Source organism: Trachymyrmex cornetzi, unplaced genomic scaffold, assembly GCF_001594075.2.
Source record: "Trachymyrmex cornetzi isolate Tcor2-1 unplaced genomic scaffold, Tcor1.1 scaffold248, whole genome shotgun sequence".
In the NCBI taxonomy this organism is placed as follows: Eukaryota; Metazoa; Arthropoda; class Insecta; order Hymenoptera; family Formicidae; genus Trachymyrmex; species Trachymyrmex cornetzi.
Window position 1 is genome coordinate 200,079 of NW_017297144.1, and position 19,922 is coordinate 220,000.

General features: G+C 34.8%; 6 protein-coding genes across 17 annotated transcripts in view; 3 read left to right on the forward strand and 3 right to left on the reverse strand.

Moving 5' to 3' along the window:
- The first annotated feature begins 227 nt into the window (after nt 1-227).
- On the forward strand, nt 228-5,348 carry LOC108761479 (Sin3A-associated protein 130). 7 transcript variants are annotated; one of them, XM_018508073.1, is made up of 10 exons: nt 228-797; nt 951-1,261; nt 1,617-1,846; nt 2,015-2,354; nt 2,639-2,848; nt 2,929-3,325; nt 3,436-3,582; nt 4,130-4,594; nt 4,706-4,899; nt 4,986-5,348. In XM_018508073.1, exons 1-10 carry the CDS (start codon nt 752-754, stop codon nt 5,232-5,234), a joined length of 2,589 nt encoding a protein of 862 aa, XP_018363575.1. In that variant the 5' UTR covers nt 228-751; the 3' UTR covers nt 5,235-5,348. The 7 variants fall into 7 exon arrangements, with proteins under 7 accessions (XP_018363575.1, XP_018363577.1, XP_018363576.1 ...); XM_018508075.1 differs by having other exon boundaries at nt 4,151-4,594; XM_018508074.1 differs by having other exon boundaries at nt 2,018-2,354.
- Nucleotides 5,349-5,842: 494 nt separating this feature from the next.
- Nucleotides 5,843-7,837, forward strand: Dnaaf3 (Dynein axonemal assembly factor 3). Its single transcript, XM_018507867.1, has 6 exons — nt 5,843-6,166; nt 6,246-6,435; nt 6,673-6,843; nt 6,975-7,154; nt 7,226-7,460; nt 7,522-7,837. The coding sequence occupies exons 1-6, from the start codon at nt 5,923-5,925 to the stop codon at nt 7,819-7,821; spliced, it is 1,320 nt and encodes a 439-aa protein (XP_018363369.1). The 5' UTR covers nt 5,843-5,922; the 3' UTR covers nt 7,822-7,837.
- Nucleotides 7,838-8,976: 1,139 nt separating this feature from the next.
- On the reverse strand, nt 8,977-10,781 carry LOC108761458 (ribosome biogenesis protein TSR3 homolog). Of its 6 annotated transcripts, none has more exons than XM_018508029.1 (5): nt 10,737-10,781; nt 9,960-10,136; nt 9,715-9,887; nt 9,267-9,645; nt 8,977-9,194 (listed from the first exon to the last, which is right to left on the reverse strand). In XM_018508029.1, exons 1-5 carry the CDS (start codon nt 10,744-10,746, stop codon nt 9,085-9,087), a joined length of 849 nt encoding a protein of 282 aa, XP_018363531.1. In that variant the 5' UTR covers nt 10,747-10,781; the 3' UTR covers nt 8,977-9,084. The 6 variants fall into 6 exon arrangements, with proteins under 6 accessions (XP_018363531.1, XP_018363535.1, XP_018363534.1 ...); XM_018508033.1 differs by lacking the exon at nt 10,737-10,781 and adding an exon at nt 10,606-10,673 and having other exon boundaries at nt 8,978-9,194; XM_018508032.1 differs by lacking the exon at nt 10,737-10,781 and adding an exon at nt 10,596-10,652 and having other exon boundaries at nt 8,978-9,194.
- Nucleotides 10,548-11,163, forward strand: LOC108761459 (uncharacterized). Its single transcript, XM_018508035.1, has 2 exons — nt 10,548-10,680; nt 10,766-11,163. Exons 1-2 carry the CDS (start codon nt 10,561-10,563, stop codon nt 11,132-11,134), a joined length of 489 nt encoding a protein of 162 aa, XP_018363537.1. The 5' UTR covers nt 10,548-10,560; the 3' UTR covers nt 11,135-11,163.
- A 44-nt stretch (nt 11,164-11,207) lies between these two features.
- Nucleotides 11,208-13,753, reverse strand: Rpt2 (26S proteasome regulatory subunit Rpt2). The gene is made up of 5 exons (XM_018508028.1): nt 13,655-13,753; nt 12,799-13,360; nt 12,016-12,402; nt 11,644-11,879; nt 11,208-11,446 (listed from the first exon to the last, which is right to left on the reverse strand). The coding sequence occupies exons 1-5, from the start codon at nt 13,655-13,657 to the stop codon at nt 11,312-11,314; spliced, it is 1,323 nt and encodes a 440-aa protein (XP_018363530.1). The 5' UTR covers nt 13,658-13,753; the 3' UTR covers nt 11,208-11,311.
- A 1,210-nt stretch (nt 13,754-14,963) lies between these two features.
- The window catches only part of LOC108761466 (dihydrolipoyllysine-residue succinyltransferase component of 2-oxoglutarate dehydrogenase complex, mitochondrial), a 6,089-nt gene continuing 1,130 nt past the window's right edge, over nt 14,964-19,922 (reverse strand). The window contains exons 3-9 of the mRNA XM_018508046.1: nt 19,753-19,816; nt 19,150-19,220; nt 18,952-19,079; nt 18,301-18,636; nt 18,049-18,224; nt 16,336-16,786; nt 14,964-16,152 (exon numbers count right to left, since the gene is read on the reverse strand). Of these exons, the coding sequence (XP_018363548.1) occupies nt 16,018-16,152; nt 16,336-16,786; nt 18,049-18,224; nt 18,301-18,636; nt 18,952-19,079; nt 19,150-19,220; nt 19,753-19,816 (1,361 nt within the window). The 3' untranslated portion in view covers nt 14,964-16,017. The remainder of the gene's footprint in view (nt 16,153-16,335; nt 16,787-18,048; nt 18,225-18,300; nt 18,637-18,951; nt 19,080-19,149; nt 19,221-19,752; nt 19,817-19,922) is intronic.

Below are 19,922 nucleotides of genomic sequence, written 5' to 3' on the forward strand. Positions count from 1 at the left end.
CGATCCTTAAGGGTGCAACCCACAATAGAAGGAATAAGCCGAATAAGGTATGTTTCAGCCTATCAGAAATCGAATACACCGGAATACACGGTTATGTGATAGGTTGAAATCTTTATTTATTCTTTACTGCTAATTCTATTCCTTCTATTGTGACTGCACCATAATAATTGTATTAAGATTGGTTGGCCAGTTGTGTTCAGCGTCGAGAAGAAAATTCCTATACAGACGCCACGCAATAAATGGAACATTTATTCATATCAGAAGCCGCATTCCTGCCCTGCATTGTGCTTACATTGGCTTACATTGTCTGATTGCGCGCCGTAAACGTCGGTAACGATGCGAGGAACGTTTTACAGACACTGGTATGTGTTGTTCCCCGATACAAGTGTCTATCAGCTCCGAATGCACGAGAAGTGTTTTACGTGGGCCTACGAGTGATTCGGCATCATTTTCCTGGGCCAAGAATTCTACGCAGGTACGCGCCTTTTTGACGGCGACGCTACGCGGGCAGTTGACTACTGTGGACCGCTCGAAACACGATCCACAAATAGACGGATAATGGTCCGGTATTTGATGCTTGGCTAGTCCCTGGAAGTCCCTCCAAGGTCGACGATGCGGCGCCTGCACGTCCCCGTTCGGATCTTCTCCCGCGTACGCATCGACGGGTCGTCGTAACCTCCAAAGTTTGTTTGAGGCTTGGACCAATACTCCATTCTGACATAAAACAACAACCCGGACTGTCGTCGTGCAGATGGCTCGTCCTGCTTTGAGCGCGATGTGTCGAGAGCAGCTTGCAGGTCAACTCCCGTGTAAACCCGCCTCACCCCTCACTAGAGTACCCTTGTGGATGATTCCTTGGCTATTGTGGATCATCATCCAGATCTACTCTGATCTTTCTCTATACGCGGCCTGTATGTAATTAATTCATCTGTTTTGTTTTAATAGTGCAGCCATGAACACTACAATAAGCACTGTCAGTAGCGGTGGTGACAAACGTCTACCGGAAACAACTGTGCAGACCGTGGCACAAAACTTAACTACAATGCAACAGAATGTACAGAGTGTGCAGAGTGTGCAGAGCATGGTACAGAGTAATGTGCCGAGCATTCAACCGACCCAGACTATTGTTGGATCCATGACGCCCAGTGGTCTAGTAGGCAAATCGGTATCTCTGGACATGAATCCGAAATTGTCTTTAATGAAACCTGTGGTACCTTCTGGTACTACCTCGTCTACAGAAACGAGTAAAATAACAACAACGGTAATTCTAGCATTGTGCTATATCTAGTGTTGTAGTATTAATATGTTATGTTGCTTATACAGGAGTGTTGCGCACACGCGTATACACATGGATGTATGGACACACACAGTCGTTATATTTTATTTTATATAATGAAATATTTTACTATGTTTTACTGTAAAATAAAATATAGTAGAATTTTTTGTTTTATAATAAAGTAAATAAGGATTTATTTCAACACTTAGTATTAAATGTACCAAAAAGTATTTTATATAATGTAGGATATTTTAATAATTAAAAAATTAACTTGTCAAGTGCTTTAATGCATATATATAATTTGTGATAGATTTATTAATATCAAATTCAACGCTTCTAGTTATGTTCCATAGGATCTACAGTAAAAATAATATCACCAGGAATGTTAAGTACTGTGGAAAGGCAAATTCCACCTCAAACACAATTACCACATCCAGTAACTATACCAGCTACGTACCATGTACCGCGTGGACCTGCTGCAGTTGCTAATATCTCTGCACCTAGATCGACAGTTGCCACTCCTATCGTCAGGACAAATATAGGACAAATTGTGCCTGCTACTAGACCAGGGTACGTACATACCTAAAGTAAAACAGTTTCTGAAATATTCCAAAAAGATGAAACATAATATATGTAATTAAAAGGGAGAAATTAAAATAGTTATATTTAGAAATATATATGCAGAATTATTTTAATAGAACAAACTAGTTATATCACATTACATGTCGATTTTTTCAGTAGTAATACACCAATCTCTAATCCCCAATGGCAACCTAAAACAACATCTGTTGCATTATATGCGCAACCGCAAAGGCATCCCACTCCTTCCGTCAGCAGAGTCTCCAGGCCATCGTCCACTGTGTATACAGGACAACAGCCACGATTAATTACGCCAGCCAGTCAAGCAAGATCTGTTCAAGCTACCATGGTTGCTGGTAGTTCGTCCAGGTTAATAGCACCCGTCTTGCAAACTAATCTTACTAGACATCCAGTTGCACAAAACAGACCGCCAACGCCGCAAGTAGTAACTGTGTCACAGACCTCGCAACCCACCAGATCGTCGACACAAACCATTCAAGTAAATTATGTGATATAATAAATTAATATATGTATACATATATAATATATAATATATGTGTAATGTTGTACAACTTTTTGTTTACTCTTTTACGCACTTTCAAAAACTTACAGTTATCAAACACAGTTTTGAGTCATGGTACACGAATATCGACACAATGCGTTCGACCCGGAGGTGAAGGCATACGTGACGGTTGAGTGTACTACTTTTCTGAATTGCACATAAATGCCAAGAAGGAATATATATACAATTTATGAATTTATAAATTTTATTGAAATGTTTAGCCTACTCAGTCTAGCAGACCTCTAACTACCACTGGTACGACGAAACGTATAGCTGCATCACCCATTGTAGAGACAGTCAACAGAATAAGCAGTACAGCTTCAGTTACTGTCGGTTCGGTGGAACCAACAGTAGGACGACAATTGTCAATTAGTGGTAATACGGTGGCTGGACCATCGACCGTTAGCCATATCGTTATCCCTTCGCAACAGGTACTCTAATTGTGTTGTACTCTAATTTACAATATATTGAAAATTCTTTCAAGGTGATAAATATAATAATTATTTAACAGGTTCAACCACAGCAAGGTGCACCGCGTGTTGTTCAAACCGTCACATCTCTGTCGAGCCTCAGTACTGTATCACAAGTAATTACAACAACTGCAAATACACAGTCAAATGCAATGCGCATACTGCAAACAGTTCCAACTACAGTTGCGAAAATCGCAGGAATGTCCTTACATCCTTTGCCCATCGCTCTACCGGTCAGGGCTGCGTCGGCACCGATCAAGGCTGCTCCTACACAGTCCCAAAATATTGGACAAACCGTCCAAGTGAAACCGGCACCACAAGCTAATTTGCGCATGTCGTCCACCAACAGCAGTACAGCCACAAGTTCCGCTCAGCCGGTCCAAGGGCAATATATACATCCACCACATACTACTACGTATCTTTCCTTTGAGACTACAGGTAAAAATCAATTAAAAAAGACTAATAAGTGAATTATCTTTTACATTTTTGTATCCTGTGATAAATATAATTATATTATCTTCTGCGATATATAAAAATTTGTTTTTCAGGAACGTATTCACAGTTTCGACAAGCTTCAGTGCAGCCAGTGAGATTAGTTGTTGAGCCAGGATACGAAGAACCCCATGGTAAACCTAATGCATCTCCCAGACCGAGCATTCTGAGAAAGAGAGATCATGACAATTCACCAGTTAAAGGTATGATTACATTACTAAATATAAATGAAGCAATAACGACATGTTATATAAAAAGTATCATTTATTCTATAACAACACAAACACATATAAATACATATATAATAAGGAATAGGAAAATTCAACTAAAACTGATGACATATAGTGACGATTTTTTTCAAGTATATTTTATTGATTTATAATGATAGAAATTGGAAGATTTAATTTTGCAGCGTGTTGAAACATGCTTGAAAATGTTGACTTTAATGTATTAATTAAGAAAATGTTTACATGTGATAAGCTGTTTACATATGGAAAAAAATTCTCATTCTATTACCTAGTTTGTTAAGACAGTTCAAAACGAAAAGAATATTAAAATAAAAGTAAATTAGATATTGCAGATAAATTTTTTGTATATATTCTTTTAATATGCTACATTTATAATTAATTATTGTAGTTTTTATTTTTTCTATCTTCTATTATATATTATAAAATAAAACCTGAAATTTTCTGCTAATAAATTAATTGTACTTGTTTAATGGATATCCATTATAGAATTTCAATTTCACAGGGGAGTCACAATTTCTTGCAGGTGCAGCTAAAAATTTAGTTCCCGTATTAGCATCTTTACCATCAAGTAGATCAATGTCCAGTCCGCCATGCTCACCAAAGGGCGATCAGGATGGTGGTGGATGCCAAAGTTCTGGATCCACGACTGTATCTGCTACATCTTCGCCAGGCCTCGACGAGGAACTTGAACAATCCAGAATTACTATTAATCCCACTATAGAAATGTCGCCGAGAAAAAAACCACGCAAACAGCAACTTACAGGCGTAGAATTAACTGAACCTAAATTTACGGAGGAAGAGATGCAATTTCTCACTGAGGAAAAATTGAAGAAGGAGAATAAAGAGGAATCAAAAGAGAAGTTGTCCGACAAAAGGCAACTCTCCAATGTACAAAGTGATATTAAATCATCTACTCAACAAACCGAAATCACAATAGCACGATCACGACCTGTACCAAGTTTATTAGGTATATATATAAATATATATATATATAATACAAACATTTTGTTCCGTTATATCCATTACATTGTTCGTATTTTCTATATTAATTATGCTCTTCTTAATCATATGTTTTTAGGCTCTTCTTGGAAAAACAAATGGACAGTTAGATTACAGCATTATAGAAGACCTAGCGATGTCCGACCTCGGGAGGAAAGAAGACCAACAGTTGCTGAACTGGCGCAACAGAAATACGTATTACAGAGATTAAATGGATGGAAAATCTATCATCTCACTACACAAATGGAAGATATCGCATCCCTTGAAAAACAGGTATATTGACTTGTCACATTGTTTAGATTTTTCTTCAATTTATTTACATTTAGACAGCGAATCATATTTGTATAATACATCCGTAGGTTCATGAAAAATTAAAAACGACACTCACGCTACTGGAATCACAGCAAACCGTTAAAAGTAAACATAATGATGGTCTTGAACGCGTAAACGAACTGATTAAAGGGAATATGCAGCGCAGTAATTTAATCAGTGAGGGTATGAACGAAGCACGTACACAACTAGTTGCTATATTTCAACATAAAGGCCCTATTACTGATCTTTTGCAACGCTGTGGTAACAAACGAGCACAGAAAAAGAGGGACAAATGAGCAATTGTGCTGAATAAATACGTAGAATCTATAAACGAACTTTGTTGAAGGAAAGTTCAAAAGGGAACTATTTTTATCTGTGTCACAGATTCTATATATAGGAATAAATAAATGGTTTTATAAGTCTAAAAAAGACATGACTATGTCACTATATATAATAATATGTTTATAATTTTATTATATAAATCTATAACGTTTTTATTTTAATATAATACTTCTTACTCCTCTAGCCAAATGTCTTTCTATTTATTTACTTTCTGCCTCTAATTAATGCACATATCTCTGTTTAGATACAACGTGACTTCTTAGAAAAAAATTAAAATATTTATTAGAACAAAATATATACAATTCAAATAAACATTGACCATGTTCAGGACAATATTTATTTTGCAACTGTTGGAAGTTTTCTTCACTAGTCCTCTAAATTCAAAAGTATAATCGATACAAAGAAAAAACATTTTGCGGAAATATTTTGCTTTCAAAACATTCTATTGAACCCATGATGTAAGTATATTCCACCATGATTGAACCTGATCTGTGATCATTCTCTTCGTTTCTACGGTTACCATGGAGATAACAAATCTTTTAAAACAAGCTTGGTAATAGAAATCCTGATAATTGTTAAGTACATATATAACAATTCTTTGAAAATGTATATTTCGTAAAGTTCAGCAAATCTTGAAACAATATGTGGTGGGGATATAGTCAACCGCTAGATTTACAAGCTGAAGTAATACAAATAGAAGACTGCATTTTAAACAATCTTGAAGTATTGATTGTAGGTTCTGGTGATGCACGGCATATCGTGAAAACGCTAGCTTCATCTTACACACATCCTGCTCGAACTATAACATATCACATTATCGAACCGACTTTGGAGCAAGTTGCTAGATCGATACTTTTATTAAGCCTTTGCTTAGAAAAAGATTTGGGTATGTATTTGTGAATACTAATATCTAGCTTATGTTAGAGAAATCAATGGAACTAAGATACATAATTAATATACCCAAGGACTGCAAGAGGCGACGCGATATTATTTGGAGATTTTAGGGAACACTCTTTTGAGACCGGCTACGGCTAAATATTTAGCAAAATGCACTAAACAACTGATCGATATTCCGACCCGCACTGTTGAGTGTCCATGGTTATCGTTAGAAAAATTTAAGCACAAGGATAGGGATAATTTGGAATCTATTTTTAAGTAAGTTAACGTTAAGTTTAAGGGGACATAGTAATAAAAAATAAAATAGTTTCTAACAGTGGTGGATTTTGGTATCTGAGACGCTCGAGCGAAACTTAATTTGAAAGATTGTACAATACAAAGCATCTAGAGACAGACTTGAAAAATTTGCTACTGATTTTAAGTAAAGGTACTTTAATGATTCCGCAGACATTTATTTTTATTTCTGTATTAATTGTTGTAATAATTTCTTATAAGATTTTGGGCACGTGCAACATGTGAAGGAGTTCCCATTGTGAATTATTGGGATCACAGAATCAGGAAGTTATTGAAAACGAGATATGACTACAGAGAAGGTGTTTTTGATTGGGATTATCATATGATTTTAAAGCCCAGATGTACCACTAATCTTACTGTACAAGAATATAGGTACGTTTATACATTGTAAGCAGTTCAAACTGCATATAAAATTGTGAGCAAGATGATATGCTTCTTTAGTTGAAATGATTATCTAAATATATCAACGAGAAAAAGACAAAATATGTTATTATAATTATTAGATTTTGGAGAAATAATGGAATAGCTTTTACATGGCTCGAAGGTGAACCAGTTAGAAGCAATCCAACTCTGTTGAATAATATAATTCAACTTGGACCTAGTTTTATACATTATGCATACTTGGGAGACATTGTGAATGGTCCGTTTTTTACATGGGCTGCTGTTGGAAACACCGAAGACAAGTAATAAAATATATTCAAAAGAAAAATTTACATGTTTGCTTCCCATAAATAAAAATTCTTAAATCTTAAAGACGTAGGGCAACTGACATTGCTGAACGTGAGATAATGCGTGCAATTTATGAAATAAGAACGAAAGAGCCACTATGTGAAGATCACGTCGGTGCTCATAGGGATGTCTCAATTTTAAATGGCATTATAATGAGCGAAATGCCGGATATTGAAATGGAAAACGAATCCTGGATAGGTACTGGAGATAAATCTAAACAAGATAAAAAGATTTCTTGGATGGAAGTACCAAATCACAAGGTACGTTTTGTATGCTTTAATAGCCAATGTGAATGAATTTGTTGACAGCACTTATTTTTAGATAATATTTCATCCTATAACGTCGCTGGAGTCTCTCAAGTCTAAATGCGAATATATAAATAGGTTCCATCTGATTTGGGTGGCGCATAATATGACAAAACAATTACCAAATTTGGTACCATTGATATCTGCTGATGCACCGATGATTGTGGAATTGCGCAAACATATGGCAGATCTTCGCAAAGAGGATTTGCAAGACTTTACTAAAGAATTGAAAGAGATCGCGCGGACGAATGGACTTCGTTCACTCTACGACTTCGATTCTAATGCACATACTTTTGCTCGTTTTTGCAAAAATTAAATCTTTGAATAGTTAAATATATCTTAATAGATTAATATTAATTGCAAATATATGTTTCACACATATTATCATAAGCTAAAATAAAAAATTTAATTGATAAAAAAAGTGCAAATATTATACAGAATATAAAATGTTAGTATACAATTATGTTGAAAAATATTAACGATTTCCAATCTATATTAAAAACAATCTCTTTAAATAATCATTTTTTTTTTTAATGAATGTAATTTATTTTATAGCTCGTTTTTGCCAAACAATAATACAATAAAACAAGTGCCAATAGAAATATTTAACGAATGTAGGTAAAAAATAAAAATTTTATTAAAAAATATAAAAGGATTTTGATTCACAATCTTTTTCAACAAAATAATGAATACATATTTCTTTAAATTAATATAATTAATTCAAAGAAATATAATTAATTTAATTCTCATTAATTTAAATTAACCATTCGCAGCTTTCAACTACTGATTATTATGGATATTTTTTAAATTATTTGATTATGTATTAATTATTTTATTGAAAAAGATTGTCAGTCAAAATCCTTTGATATTTTGTAACAAAATTTACTTTTATTTTTTAGAGGCTCTATTACAGAAGGTGTGCGAATAATTTAAAATCGAATCTTATGATGAATTCGATCACTCACTACATTAGTGCATATTAAAAGCTGCTTTATGTAAAATATCTCAATGCATTGATACAGTATAATTAACTTTGACAATGAAATGATACATATATATTTTGTTAAGTAATGTGTAGATATTAGTAGATAGTTAATTGTTTAAAATATTTATATATTTTTACATTTAACTTTGCTAATTTCATATAAAGCAACTTTAGTATGCACGAATCTAGTGTAGTGCAAGTCAGTGCAAGTGACCAAATTCGCTAATAATAGATTCAATTCGATTTGTTTTCTGAGATTCGAGAAATCGAAATAATAAATTACAAATTTTTAGTGGTTTATCGGTGGTTCGATTTCAAATCATTCCTATAAAAGCCTATTTTATTTGCTTCATTTATACACGACTCTCATAAGTTAAAAATGATTTATTTTCTCATTTACTTAAAAAAATATATAATTATTGAAAATATTTTTAAATTAACTTTTAATATAAATTCAGGAAAATTTGATTCGATTCGATTCATTTTTGAATATATTATCAAAGATTTGGTTCGAAATTCAACCTCATATAAATGTTTGATTCGCACACCTCTAGTGCATTATTTGATTGTGTAAAATAGCTGCAATATTGTACTTTATATTCTTGCATTGGCTAGTTCCTTAGCTATTTCGGACACTATGCTCTTATCTTTTTCTTCCGCCTCTTCTTCAGATTCTGTATCACTTGGTGGAAAGTCAGAAAGCGCTAAAGAACACAAATATTATATATATATATATATATATATAGGATAAGCACAAAATAATTAGATGTTCTTACCAAGTCTGTCTATTTTTTCCTGTTGGATATCCTTTAAAAACTTTTCTTGTACAGCTATTACTTCTTCAGTATTTGCGCAACGAGCGTATTTTTCCAACAATTCGCTGTTTAGTTCTAGGAACAAGTGTCCCCAACTAAATTTGTCAAGAATCAGGTCAGCTTCGTCTGAAAATCCCGTTATGATTAAAGTAGCTGCAATAGCCTCCGCACAACTCAATTCGCAGGGTTTTGTCGAATTGGCAGCAACCAAGAAAGGCAATATGCGAGGATGGGATGTCCTTACTTTGTTGAAGGGAGTGTCGTCAATACGCGACCAACTACAATCAACAACTGCACAACCATACTTCTCTACAATCTTGCGATCCAACGGAGTCACGCACTGCGACAAACATTTCATCTAAGAATCTAGACGACGAGATTATTGTTGTTTATTGTTTCTTCATTTTACCTTATTGCCCACTGGAGTAAGGCAAAGGCCTGAAAATCGTGTACTCAGTCGCAGCAACTTTGTTAAACCATGTCTCACTAGCTTTTTGCCAGTACCATGTTTAGACTGTTTGGAGCAGTGCTCTAGATCCCACATAGCCACAGGGAATGGCAATGGCCATTCATTTACCGTCTCTGCAAAGAGTACATTATACTCCTAATGTACAACATGTACATTGCAAAACACGAAACTCATCTTAATCTAACCTGTCTCATCGTTTTCCTTATCCGAGCTCTCAGACCAGTCAGACGTTCTGTCCCTCTTCTGGTGATACCTCAGCTCCTTGCAGAGAACATTACGGGGCCTCCATTGCAGCAGTTTATTCTTGTCTTTCTTTCTACGTCCCGACATTTTCAGGTACTCTGCGCTATTCCATAATCTTCCTTCAATGTACGTTTTTTCCAAATATGTTTATCACTGTTTACGTCTAATCGCAGCTTAACTTAACCTAACATCTGCTGTCATGTACGTAATACCGCAGGAATGTCAAACATATGCAAACACTACTTAACTGTTAACTGTTTAATTTCTTTATACAATTGATTCTCCGCGCGTAGTTGTTACATGAATTATTATGAATATTTGAAGCGCTCTACAATTACATATTAACCATTGCAATTATACGTACGTAAACGTACCTATTGGTAAATGTTTCTTTAACCATCTTACTTTAAATTTTGATAAAAATATACCTATTTATTCGATATTATTTTGTGCAGAAATAAAGATTTCTATTGATTTGACTTGAAACATGTCACAAAATTGTTGAGCATCGCAAAATTGTTTCGAGGATAATCGGACAGAATAATGTCTACTTATACAATGGAAGATATAATACAAACGACAGAGTACGATTCGACTAGAGATGACGATTCTCTATACGTCGCTTCGAAATGCTGGAAACGCCTTGTGGACGCTGCTATCAAAGTACGTAAGCGATTTTCGGCAGTTTCTGACGCGATATTTATGTTGCAATTACTTACCGTGCCACATTTGATAATCATATTTTTAGACTGGCTACAGAGAAGGGATACAAGACGGAGCAGACTCTGTGCTGCAAGAGGGATTCGATATTGGTTACAAAGACGGTTTCGAGACCGCTTTCACTTTAGGAAGGTACAAGGGTCTGGCTGTCGCTTCAACGCTCACATTAGAACATCCCACGGATGTGGCAGCTGTTCTCAAAAGAGCCAGACGCGGTGCATGCTGGATATGCGAGGTGGAATCGCGAAATAAAACTTCCAATTTGCATGAAAAAGCTCCATTCTCCGAAGTCCTAAACGAACAGAGAGAACACTCTGCAGAAACAATAAACAGGCTACATGAGTATCTTGAACCAATCTTGAAGAAATCGGGCATTGAAATCAATTCAACTCTTTAGATATATTTAAGCAATTTACAGATTTACCGAACAAATAATTGGTTAGATTATATTAAAAATAATGTTTTTAATATATATATTGCTACAAAAAGTTAATCTCCTGTAGAAATTTTTATTGAGACACTTGGGACAGTTTCGCGACTCAATACAGAGATAAGTGATAATAAACTTTTTTTTTTATAAATATAATCCCTCAGGAGAACCTTCCTTCTTCCGATATAACACACTTTCCTTAGATTTCTTAAAATCGTCGCTGGTAACCTTCATACGTCGTTCACGTAGAGCCATTAAACCAGCTTCGGTACATATTGCCTGAAATAAAAATTTTTAATCCATTTTAATGAAGCAATAAAAAATGAGGATTTACAATTTTGCTTTAATTTTGTTTGGCATTGGTTCACTGTTAGAGTCACAAATATTATTTTCTTTTATTTTAATAAAAAAGAACTGCATGAAAGTACAAGATATATGTATAAGCAGAGTTGAATTTTTACAAAAGAATCTCCTACCTTGATGTCCGCACCAGAAAGATCATCCTTTGCCATAATTAATTCTGCAAGATTCACGTCAGGCGCTAAAGTCATTCTACTTGTGTGAATATTGAAGATTCTTCTTTTAGTCTTTTCATCTGGCAGCGGGAATTCTATTTTCCTATCGATTCGACCTGGTCTAATTAAAGCAGGATCTAAGGTCTCTATTCTGTTAGTAGCCATAACCACTTTTACGTCGCCTCTACTATCAAAACCTAGTAATAATTTTTCAAATTTAACATCTAATATGTTTTTATTATAATATCTAATATATTTATTAATATCTAACATAAAGTTTACTAGTATAAAAAGATTTTTGTCTGAATTTTGAATTGGAAGAAATTAGCATACCGTCCAATTGATTAAGCAATTCCAACATAGTTCTCTGAATCTCTCTTTCGCCTCCACTATTGCTGTCGTATCTTTTTGTTCCTACCGCATCTATTTCATCTATAAAGACAATAGAAGGAGCATGCTCCTCGGCAACTCTGAAAAGCTCTCTTACAAGCTTTGGACCATCCCCTAAATATTTTTGTATAAGTTCAGAACCGACAACCCTCAAAAATGTAGCTGATGTTTGATTAGCCACGGCCTTGGCGAGCAGTGTCTTCCCTGTGCCAGGTGGTCCATAAAGTATCACACCTTTCGGAGGTTTAATACCCATTTCCTCATAATATTCTGGATGAGTTAATGGTAATTCTACGGATTCTTTAATCTCCTGAATTTGAGTATCAAGACCTGAAAATATTCACGAGTCATATATTCTTTGATTTTTACATAACAATTTCTGGATAATGTATGCAATTATCCAAAAGCAATATTTCTTTAATTTATAAGTAAAATTCTACTTCGTTAAATTACTTCAATTTACACATATTTTAAAGTCAAATTTTATGCTTAAGTCTTGAATTAAATTTCAATTAAAATTTAATTTGGTTTGAAATTTTCAAGTTTCTTGCTAAAGATTATAAACCTTGACACAATTTTATATAACAAGACATAATTAATTATAAATTTATCAGAATTTATATAGATAAATATAAAATATTACAAAATATTTGGATATAAAACAGATGTGTGTGTATATATATATATATATATATGTGTGTGTGTGTGTGTGTGTGTGTAACATACCTCCGATATCAGTGTAGGTCTCCTGAGGAGCTTTTTCAAGTTTCATTACTGTAACCATAGGATCTGTATCATCTCCTAAAACACCAACAACAGCATGAACTTTATGATTTAACAATACAGAGCAACCAGGTTCCAACTGATCCTTATCCACAAATGACAAGATGGATACATAATGCTCGGAGCCAACCGAGGTAGACACTATCGCATGATTGTCATCAATTATTTCTTCCAATGTTCCAACGGACATTGGTGTACCACGAAGATCGTCTACTTTCGATCTTTCCTCTTCATTCTTCTCCTCCTGTGGCTTCAGGCGCTCCTGATTCCTAATAAACTCCTCCTCCATCAATAGATAATCCTTTATGCGCTCCATTTTTAATAATTTCAGTCTACAACGCGTGTGAGGAGTCACTTGTGGTAATTTTAGAGCTGCATCCGGCCCCTTAGTACGCCTCTTTTTTTTACCCACTCTTGTGGGAATCGGCGGTTCGTACTTCTTCTTCTTATCCTTGTCATCCTTCTTGTCTCCTCCACTGCCACCAGTGCCAGACTGATTCTGACCCTATGTTACAATTTATTATTATCAAAGAATTTCACTGATAAATTAAAAGCTGCATTAAAAGAAATGTCGTAATCGTTTGAGAAAAGTCAAATTCTTTTTGATAAAACTTGAAAAATGAATTTAAGATAGAGCAAACATTTGAAGGATGGCTAACCTAAATCTAAACGATCGATAAGTAGAATAGATCGTAGAAAATTAGCAACAATACGCAACTGTTTTTTATTCTTCTGAATAGCAAAGCCACTTCAAGTTTTACATTAAATAATAATCAATTGATAGTTTTGACAGACTCACCATCTTTCCTTATGACGCTCAATCTGGCTTGTCTGTGCTTGCTGCTCTTCGAAACGGCGGAGTCATTCGCTAGTGAATCGATTGTGCACAGTCGATAAGAAAAGATCGACATCTGTTCTCCCGCTGCGAAAAGTTGCGATTGCGGATAAAGAAAACGTCTTTCAAACTTATTTTAATATAATAAGTTTCTCCAAATTTGTATAGAAATATCTTATCTATTAGCTGAATAGAATTAACGGTATGAAATGTACTCAATTTATACGAGAAATAACCGGATTATTTTGAGAAATTCGAGAAAAATATTCACATACTCTTTTTCTCATTTTCGAATCATAATCGAAGATGTCTGGTGCGAGTGAATAATTTTATATTAAAGAAGTGTTTATAAAATTTTTGAAGCAATTTATATTTTTTCTGGTACTTGGTACGTATAAGATCTATTAACTGAACAGGAAATTAAAAATGTAAAATGTACTTAATTTATAGACACAAAAAAATAATCGGGAAGTCAATTCGGGAAATCTGTGAGAATTATTCTTGCAGGTGTGTGTGTGTGTGTGTGTGTGTGCGCGCGCGCGCTCGTGCGTGCATATGTGTACACATATACTCTTCCTCGTGTTTTCAAAATTATAATCGAACATGTCTGGTGCGAGTGAAGAATTTTTTTTAGAAACGTTCATAAAATTTTTCAGGCAATTTATATTTTTTTCAGGCACTTTGCACTTATATATAAAATTATATTTATTAGTTGAACAGAATTAAAGATGTAAAACCTACCTAATTTACAGACACGAGAAATGAATGTGTCATTCCGGAAAGTCTGCGACAATTATTCGTACAATAACTCTTCTTCCTCTCATTTCTGCAGTCATAATAATTAAAAGATGACTAGCGCGAGTCATGATAGAAAATTTAAGAAAATAAAATACAAAAAAATTCTTAAAAACTTATTCGGTCATTTATATAATTGTAAGTAATTATTATTAAATATTAGCGATTAATTACGATCTTATGTCAACAGCACTGTTAAAATGAAACGAAATTCGATGTTTAATTAGCGTGCTTTATATGCGTTTTCTCGTTAATATACAGTATCCAACGATATACAATATATTTTACAATGAGACTAAAAGAGCATTCGCACATTTTCATGCATAAAGCTGTGATCTGACGATGCAAACGTAATGATGGAAACGTCGCTCGCGAGATAACACCGTTATCAATAACAGTGCAAATGGATTCGTATCAAATACTCGAACGGCGACTCAAAACGTTCATCGCAGGACTTGGCAGTGTACTCTATTTTTATAAATTAACGCGTGTTTAAACGGCTCTTCCATCCCATTCCTCCCACATACATACTCTATTACAAAAACATATCTTGTCCACATTGACTACGTTTACATGGCTTGATTTACGCCAAAGTTATAACATCGATGTTATCAAACTGGCCAGTCATAGCTATTCCTCTGAAGAATGGAATGACTGTGATTGGCCAGTTTCATAACATCGATGTTACAACCTCGACGTAAATCGAGTCGTATAAACGTAGACGACAGTCGATTTCTTTTATACTTAATAAACAATTTTTGATTTACAAAATTACGAATGAACCATTTTCCTTCGAGTGCAAAATTCCTCACGTGCAACATATCTCCCTCCCCCTCTCCCCGAGATGCTCGATATATAAACGTACAAGTGCCAACAGTAATATCACTTCCACGTATTTAAATATTTATCACGTTACTTATCCTACGGCCGCAATGTGACGCACAATTCAACAACGCTAAAGAGACTTATATTGGTGAGAGATTTTATTTTAGCTTATGGATCTACATCTAGAGTACTTAGGATAAGTACCTTCTAGCCCTTTCTCGGCTCCAACTTCTCTGTGCTCCGCCTTTCGACACCGATCGACATCGATGCGGCGACAAAAATATGAATGCTCGCAAGAATGCGATTATCGGTTCGGCATTTATTCGGGTTGCCGAATAATATGTGGAGAAATTCCAATAAAAAAAGTTACGTCGTTCAGCGATATATAGACTGTAACATGCGAAGCGAATTCGCTTTACAATACTGTCGTTGCAAGAATTCAGAATAATAGACAAGACTAGTTCGCCAGCTTATATCGTTATTTATGACTACACCTGTCACATCATCCCACGTGTGGCTTGAAGATTAATGGTATTCGAAATAAGGTATCGAGATACGTTTCTTAGAGGGGACGTTCCAATGATTAGAGGTTTCCGGAAACGGAGAGACTGCCTGCCGAGATTCCAGATTCTCGTGTCGCGTTCTTGTTTATCCAATGGTGATCAACCGCATCGTTAACACGCGCAATAAATGTGTGTCCTAAATTATTAAAGGCCAGCCAAAATAATTCTAGGATCTTCCACAGCGTCTTTGATCTTCCTTAGGAACATCACAGCCTCACGTCCATCAATCAGCCGATGATCATACGTCAAAGCTATATACATCATTGGCCGAATTTTAACCTGAGAATACAAACTTATTCGTTATTTTGTAAGCAATTTTACAATGCAATTATGAATTTCATAATTTAAATTAAAGGAGATTAAATAATTAAAGATTTTAATGAAAAGATAAAAAAAATTGAAGGTTTAAGTTAAAGAATTAGGAAATTGAAGGATTTTAATGCGCCTATCAATGAATCTTACCTCTCCCTTAACGGCGATAGGTCTGTCGAAAACACCGTGCATACCAAGAATCGCGCTCTGCGGTGGATTGATAATGGGAGTGCCCAGCAACGAGCCAAAAACGCCACCGTTGCTTATCGTAAAAGTACCGCCATCCATATCCTCGACGGTAATCTTCCCTTTTCTAGCCTTTTCACCCAGAGCGGCCAAAGCGATTTCAATTTCGGCGAAATTTTTATTTTCTACGCTACGAAGTACGGGCACGACAAGTCCCTTCGGCGTCGCAACTGCCACACTAATATCTACGTAATCTCTATATACTATATCAGTGCCGTCTATCACGGCGTTCACCACGGGTTGGTCTTTTAGAGCATAGGCACTGGCCGCGACGAATGGACTCATGAACCCGAGCTTGATGCCGTATTTTTTCGTAAACGATTCTTGATGCGTCTTCCGGAACTCGATAATGCGACTGCAAATTAATGATGTACATTAATGATTAAATGAAAGATAAGAATACAAACTAGGGCTGATGATTTAGACCGGGTAATGAGATACCCGGATACCAATAATGCCTAATAAAATTTTATATAGATATGTATAGTATTTCTAAATATAGTTTTAAGTTGAAAATTATTACGTGCCGTTCACTGTCGGATTTGAAACGCAATCATAAATTGAAACTAAAAATATCAAAACTTAAAGTAATCAATCAATAAATTAATGCCTTTGTGATCGATTCATCTTTAAGAGCTTTTTTCAAGAAACTGGATCATCATTATTAAAAATTAACGATCACTTTAATAATATAAATTGGGTTACGTTGATTCAGCGTAACTCAATTTATATTATTAAAGTGATCGTTGATTCAACGTAACTCAATTTATATTATTAAAGTGATTGTTAATTTTTAATAACGATGATCCAGCTTCTTGAAAAAAACTCTTAGAACTTAAGATTTGTAAAATAATTTAATTTGCGCTCGTATGTATAAATACCCGCATATTTTTATACAGAAAGAATTTTGCTAAAATATCTGCAAATTTGATGCGACTATAAATACAATTTTTTTAAATTGCACACCGCTTTCTGCCGGATTTGAAATGCAATTATGAACTGAAATTAGAAATATTACATATTAAATTGGTCATTAATTTTTAATAATTTCTAAATACATATTAATTTTTGATAACTCTCTAAATACATTAATTTAAAAAAATCTCTAAATACATTTATTTATTTGCTACAATAGCAACATAATTAAAAAATTATCATTTTTTTTCAATTGCTTTAAAAAAAGGAACAGAAAAAAAGAAAAAAGGAAAACGTATTATACTTCAAAAGAACATATCGTTCTTCTATAATCAATTATTATACCAAAAGTCCATTTTTAAATTAACATTATAAAATTTTAATGATTCAAAACATTCAAACTTGTTTTCTGAAAAATTTTGTTTTTACTTGTGTTGTAAATAAACGATAGATACATAGAGTATTGTAGAGAATTTTCCAGCGAGACACAATTAACAAAGTTTTTAACACAGTAAATCATCTTTGTTGTTAAACGCCAATGTTAAACAAGGATTCAATGGGTGGATTCAGCAATCGCTCACTGAGCGCTCAGCATATATATTGTGTGTGTGTGTGTGTGTGTGTGTGTGTGTGTGCGTGTGTGCGCGCGCGTGCGTTACACTGTATGTGGTTTTTATATTAAGCGATAATACTTGAAATTACCTCATGTCAATTTCATTAAACGTGGTCAGCATAGCGTTCGTGTTCTGCGCGTCCTTCAGACGTTCCGCAATACGTAGACGCATTCTATTCATTTTCACTCGCTGTTCTGTCCTGGTGCCGATTATTTCGCGCGTATAATCGGCAGGAGGTAGCTGAACTTTTGCACCTTCCAACGACTAAAAAAAAGTACATCATTTTCGTAATATTTTCAAATTGTATAATAACTAATGCATAATAATAACTGATATTTACTTGGGCATGTTTAATAGCCGCAACTGGCATGGATGCAGTAGGTGCTTGTGGAGATGGTGGTTCAGTGGCGGGAGGTGGGATCGGCGCTGCGGACCTCGGGAGTGGAGGTGCCACACTTGGAGCCGATGGTGCCGGAGGAGGTGCAGGTTTCGGTGCCTTTTCCGCCGACGCGGCCGCAGGAGGTTGCGGCGCTTTCTCCGCAGGTGCGGCTGCAGCACCGCCGGTTGCACCGATGTCGATGGTGCATAACTTCTGTCCCGGCTTTACAGTATCGCCATCCTTAACGAACAGCTCCTTTATGACGCCGGGCCCAGGCGACGGTACAGGAACAGAAGTCTATGGGCAAGCGCGATTAAATTTCGAATAGTTTGTAATATCCCTCATAATAATCGCGATTATTCCTACTTTGTGTTACGTTCATTCTACAATTGCATAAGCGTAGTTGTAAGTGATTGCTCAGCATCAATTTATAAAAATTAACCAAATTATAACCGAATATTCTCCTTATATTCAACTGTGATTCGATGATGTCAATTCTTACAACTACAAGCACTTACAATTACACTTATGAGCAATTATAAAACAGGCTTTACACAATTGTAGAATAGGTTTTTACAAGCGAAAAAAAAAAGAAACGTCCTAGATGCTTGCCTTGTCCGTTTCGATCTCGCAGAGGACATCGTCTTCCTTTACCTGGTCGCCGATTTTCTTTTCCCACCTCACGTCGCCCTCGCTCACACTTTCGGCAAACGCAGGAACTACAACTTCCCTGATCTCCCCTGTTTAGATAACATAAATTATACGCGATTAAATTAACTGTTACGTCTTTACATAAGATGTCATACTTACATAGTGCTGAAGTCGAACGTATATGTCTCGCTTGATTTATCCAATAGTGGTTTGCCTTGTACTTTCTACATCTGGATGCAAAAAAGAACACTATAACCTTTAATCTTTCTACATGTACGTTCATTTTCTGGATAGCGATCATATGAACTTTTTCCCATAGGATGGAAATATGAGAAGAAAATTTTTAATATTGAAGTTAATGAAGAAATTTTTTACTTTCTACGTTTCCATCTTAGGGAAAAAGTTATAAGAAAAGAAAAAGATATATATGTTTCTAAAGGCTCAATCGTATAACTTTTTCCATAGAGAGAAGTAGAATCTTAAACAGTAAACATTTTTTTTAAATATATATATAATACATATGTGTGCTATGTGAATATATACATATGTTGATACATAAAAATTTTCACTTTTGACTTGAAAAATTTTCATGTTTTTATTCTAAAGAAATGTTGCATAATAAATACTGGAGAATTTAAAGTAATTATCTTAACAACAAAAAAAGCTACAATTCCTATAGCATATAAATCATTATTAAACTTCTATATATTAGTATAAAAAATAAATATATGCCGACACAAGTCGCAAAATAATGCTACTTACAACAGAGCTTTGGCGTTGGGCACGTGTTCGGCATGGATAATGCAAACAGGGATAAGAGTGTGCCCTATAAAAATTTATTACAATTAATCATTTTTCGCTGATGAGCTTTTTCCAAGTTTAACTCGTTGTTTCTCACAGCTGTAGCTTTCAAAATCCTCATTATATATACA

Excerpts from the sequence above, each read along its gene's own strand:
- LOC108761479 (XM_018508073.1), top strand. The coding sequence starts at position 752 with ATGGCTCGTCCTGCTTTGAGCGCGATGTGTCGAGAGCAGCTTGCAG. Across the intron at positions 798-950 it reads GTGTCGAGAGCAGCTTGCAG|CCATGAACACTACAATAAGC; the intron begins GTCAACTCCCGT and ends TTAATAGTGCAG. Across the intron at positions 3,583-4,129 it reads TGACAATTCACCAGTTAAAG|GGGAGTCACAATTTCTTGCA; the intron begins GTATGATTACAT and ends TCAATTTCACAG.
- Dnaaf3 (XM_018507867.1), top strand. The coding sequence starts at position 5,923 with ATGTGGTGGGGATATAGTCAACCGCTAGATTTACAAGCTGAAGTAATA. Across the intron at positions 6,167-6,245 it reads TTGCTTAGAAAAAGATTTGG|GACTGCAAGAGGCGACGCGA; the intron begins GTATGTATTTGT and ends AATATACCCAAG. Across the intron at positions 6,436-6,672 it reads AATTTGGAATCTATTTTTAA|ATTTTGGGCACGTGCAACAT; the intron begins GTAAGTTAACGT and ends ATTTCTTATAAG.
- LOC108761459 (XM_018508035.1), top strand. The coding sequence starts at position 10,561 with ATGTCTACTTATACAATGGAAGATATAATACAAACGACAGAGTACGAT. Across the intron at positions 10,681-10,765 it reads TTGTGGACGCTGCTATCAAA|ACTGGCTACAGAGAAGGGAT; the intron begins GTACGTAAGCGA and ends TCATATTTTTAG.
- LOC108761458 (XM_018508029.1), bottom strand. Across the intron at positions 9,888-9,959 it reads TAAGGAAAACGATGAGACAG|AGACGGTAAATGAATGGCCA; the intron begins GTTAGATTAAGA and ends TACTCTTTGCAG. Across the intron at positions 9,195-9,266 it reads GGAAAAAATAGACAGACTTG|CGCTTTCTGACTTTCCACCA; the intron begins GTAAGAACATCT and ends TGTGTTCTTTAG.
- Rpt2 (XM_018508028.1), bottom strand. Across the intron at positions 11,880-12,015 it reads ATTGCTTAATCAATTGGACG|GTTTTGATAGTAGAGGCGAC; the intron begins GTATGCTAATTT and ends AATTATTACTAG. Across the intron at positions 11,447-11,643 it reads TTTCTGGTGCGGACATCAAG|GCAATATGTACCGAAGCTGG; the intron begins GTAGGAGATTCT and ends TTTTTATTTCAG.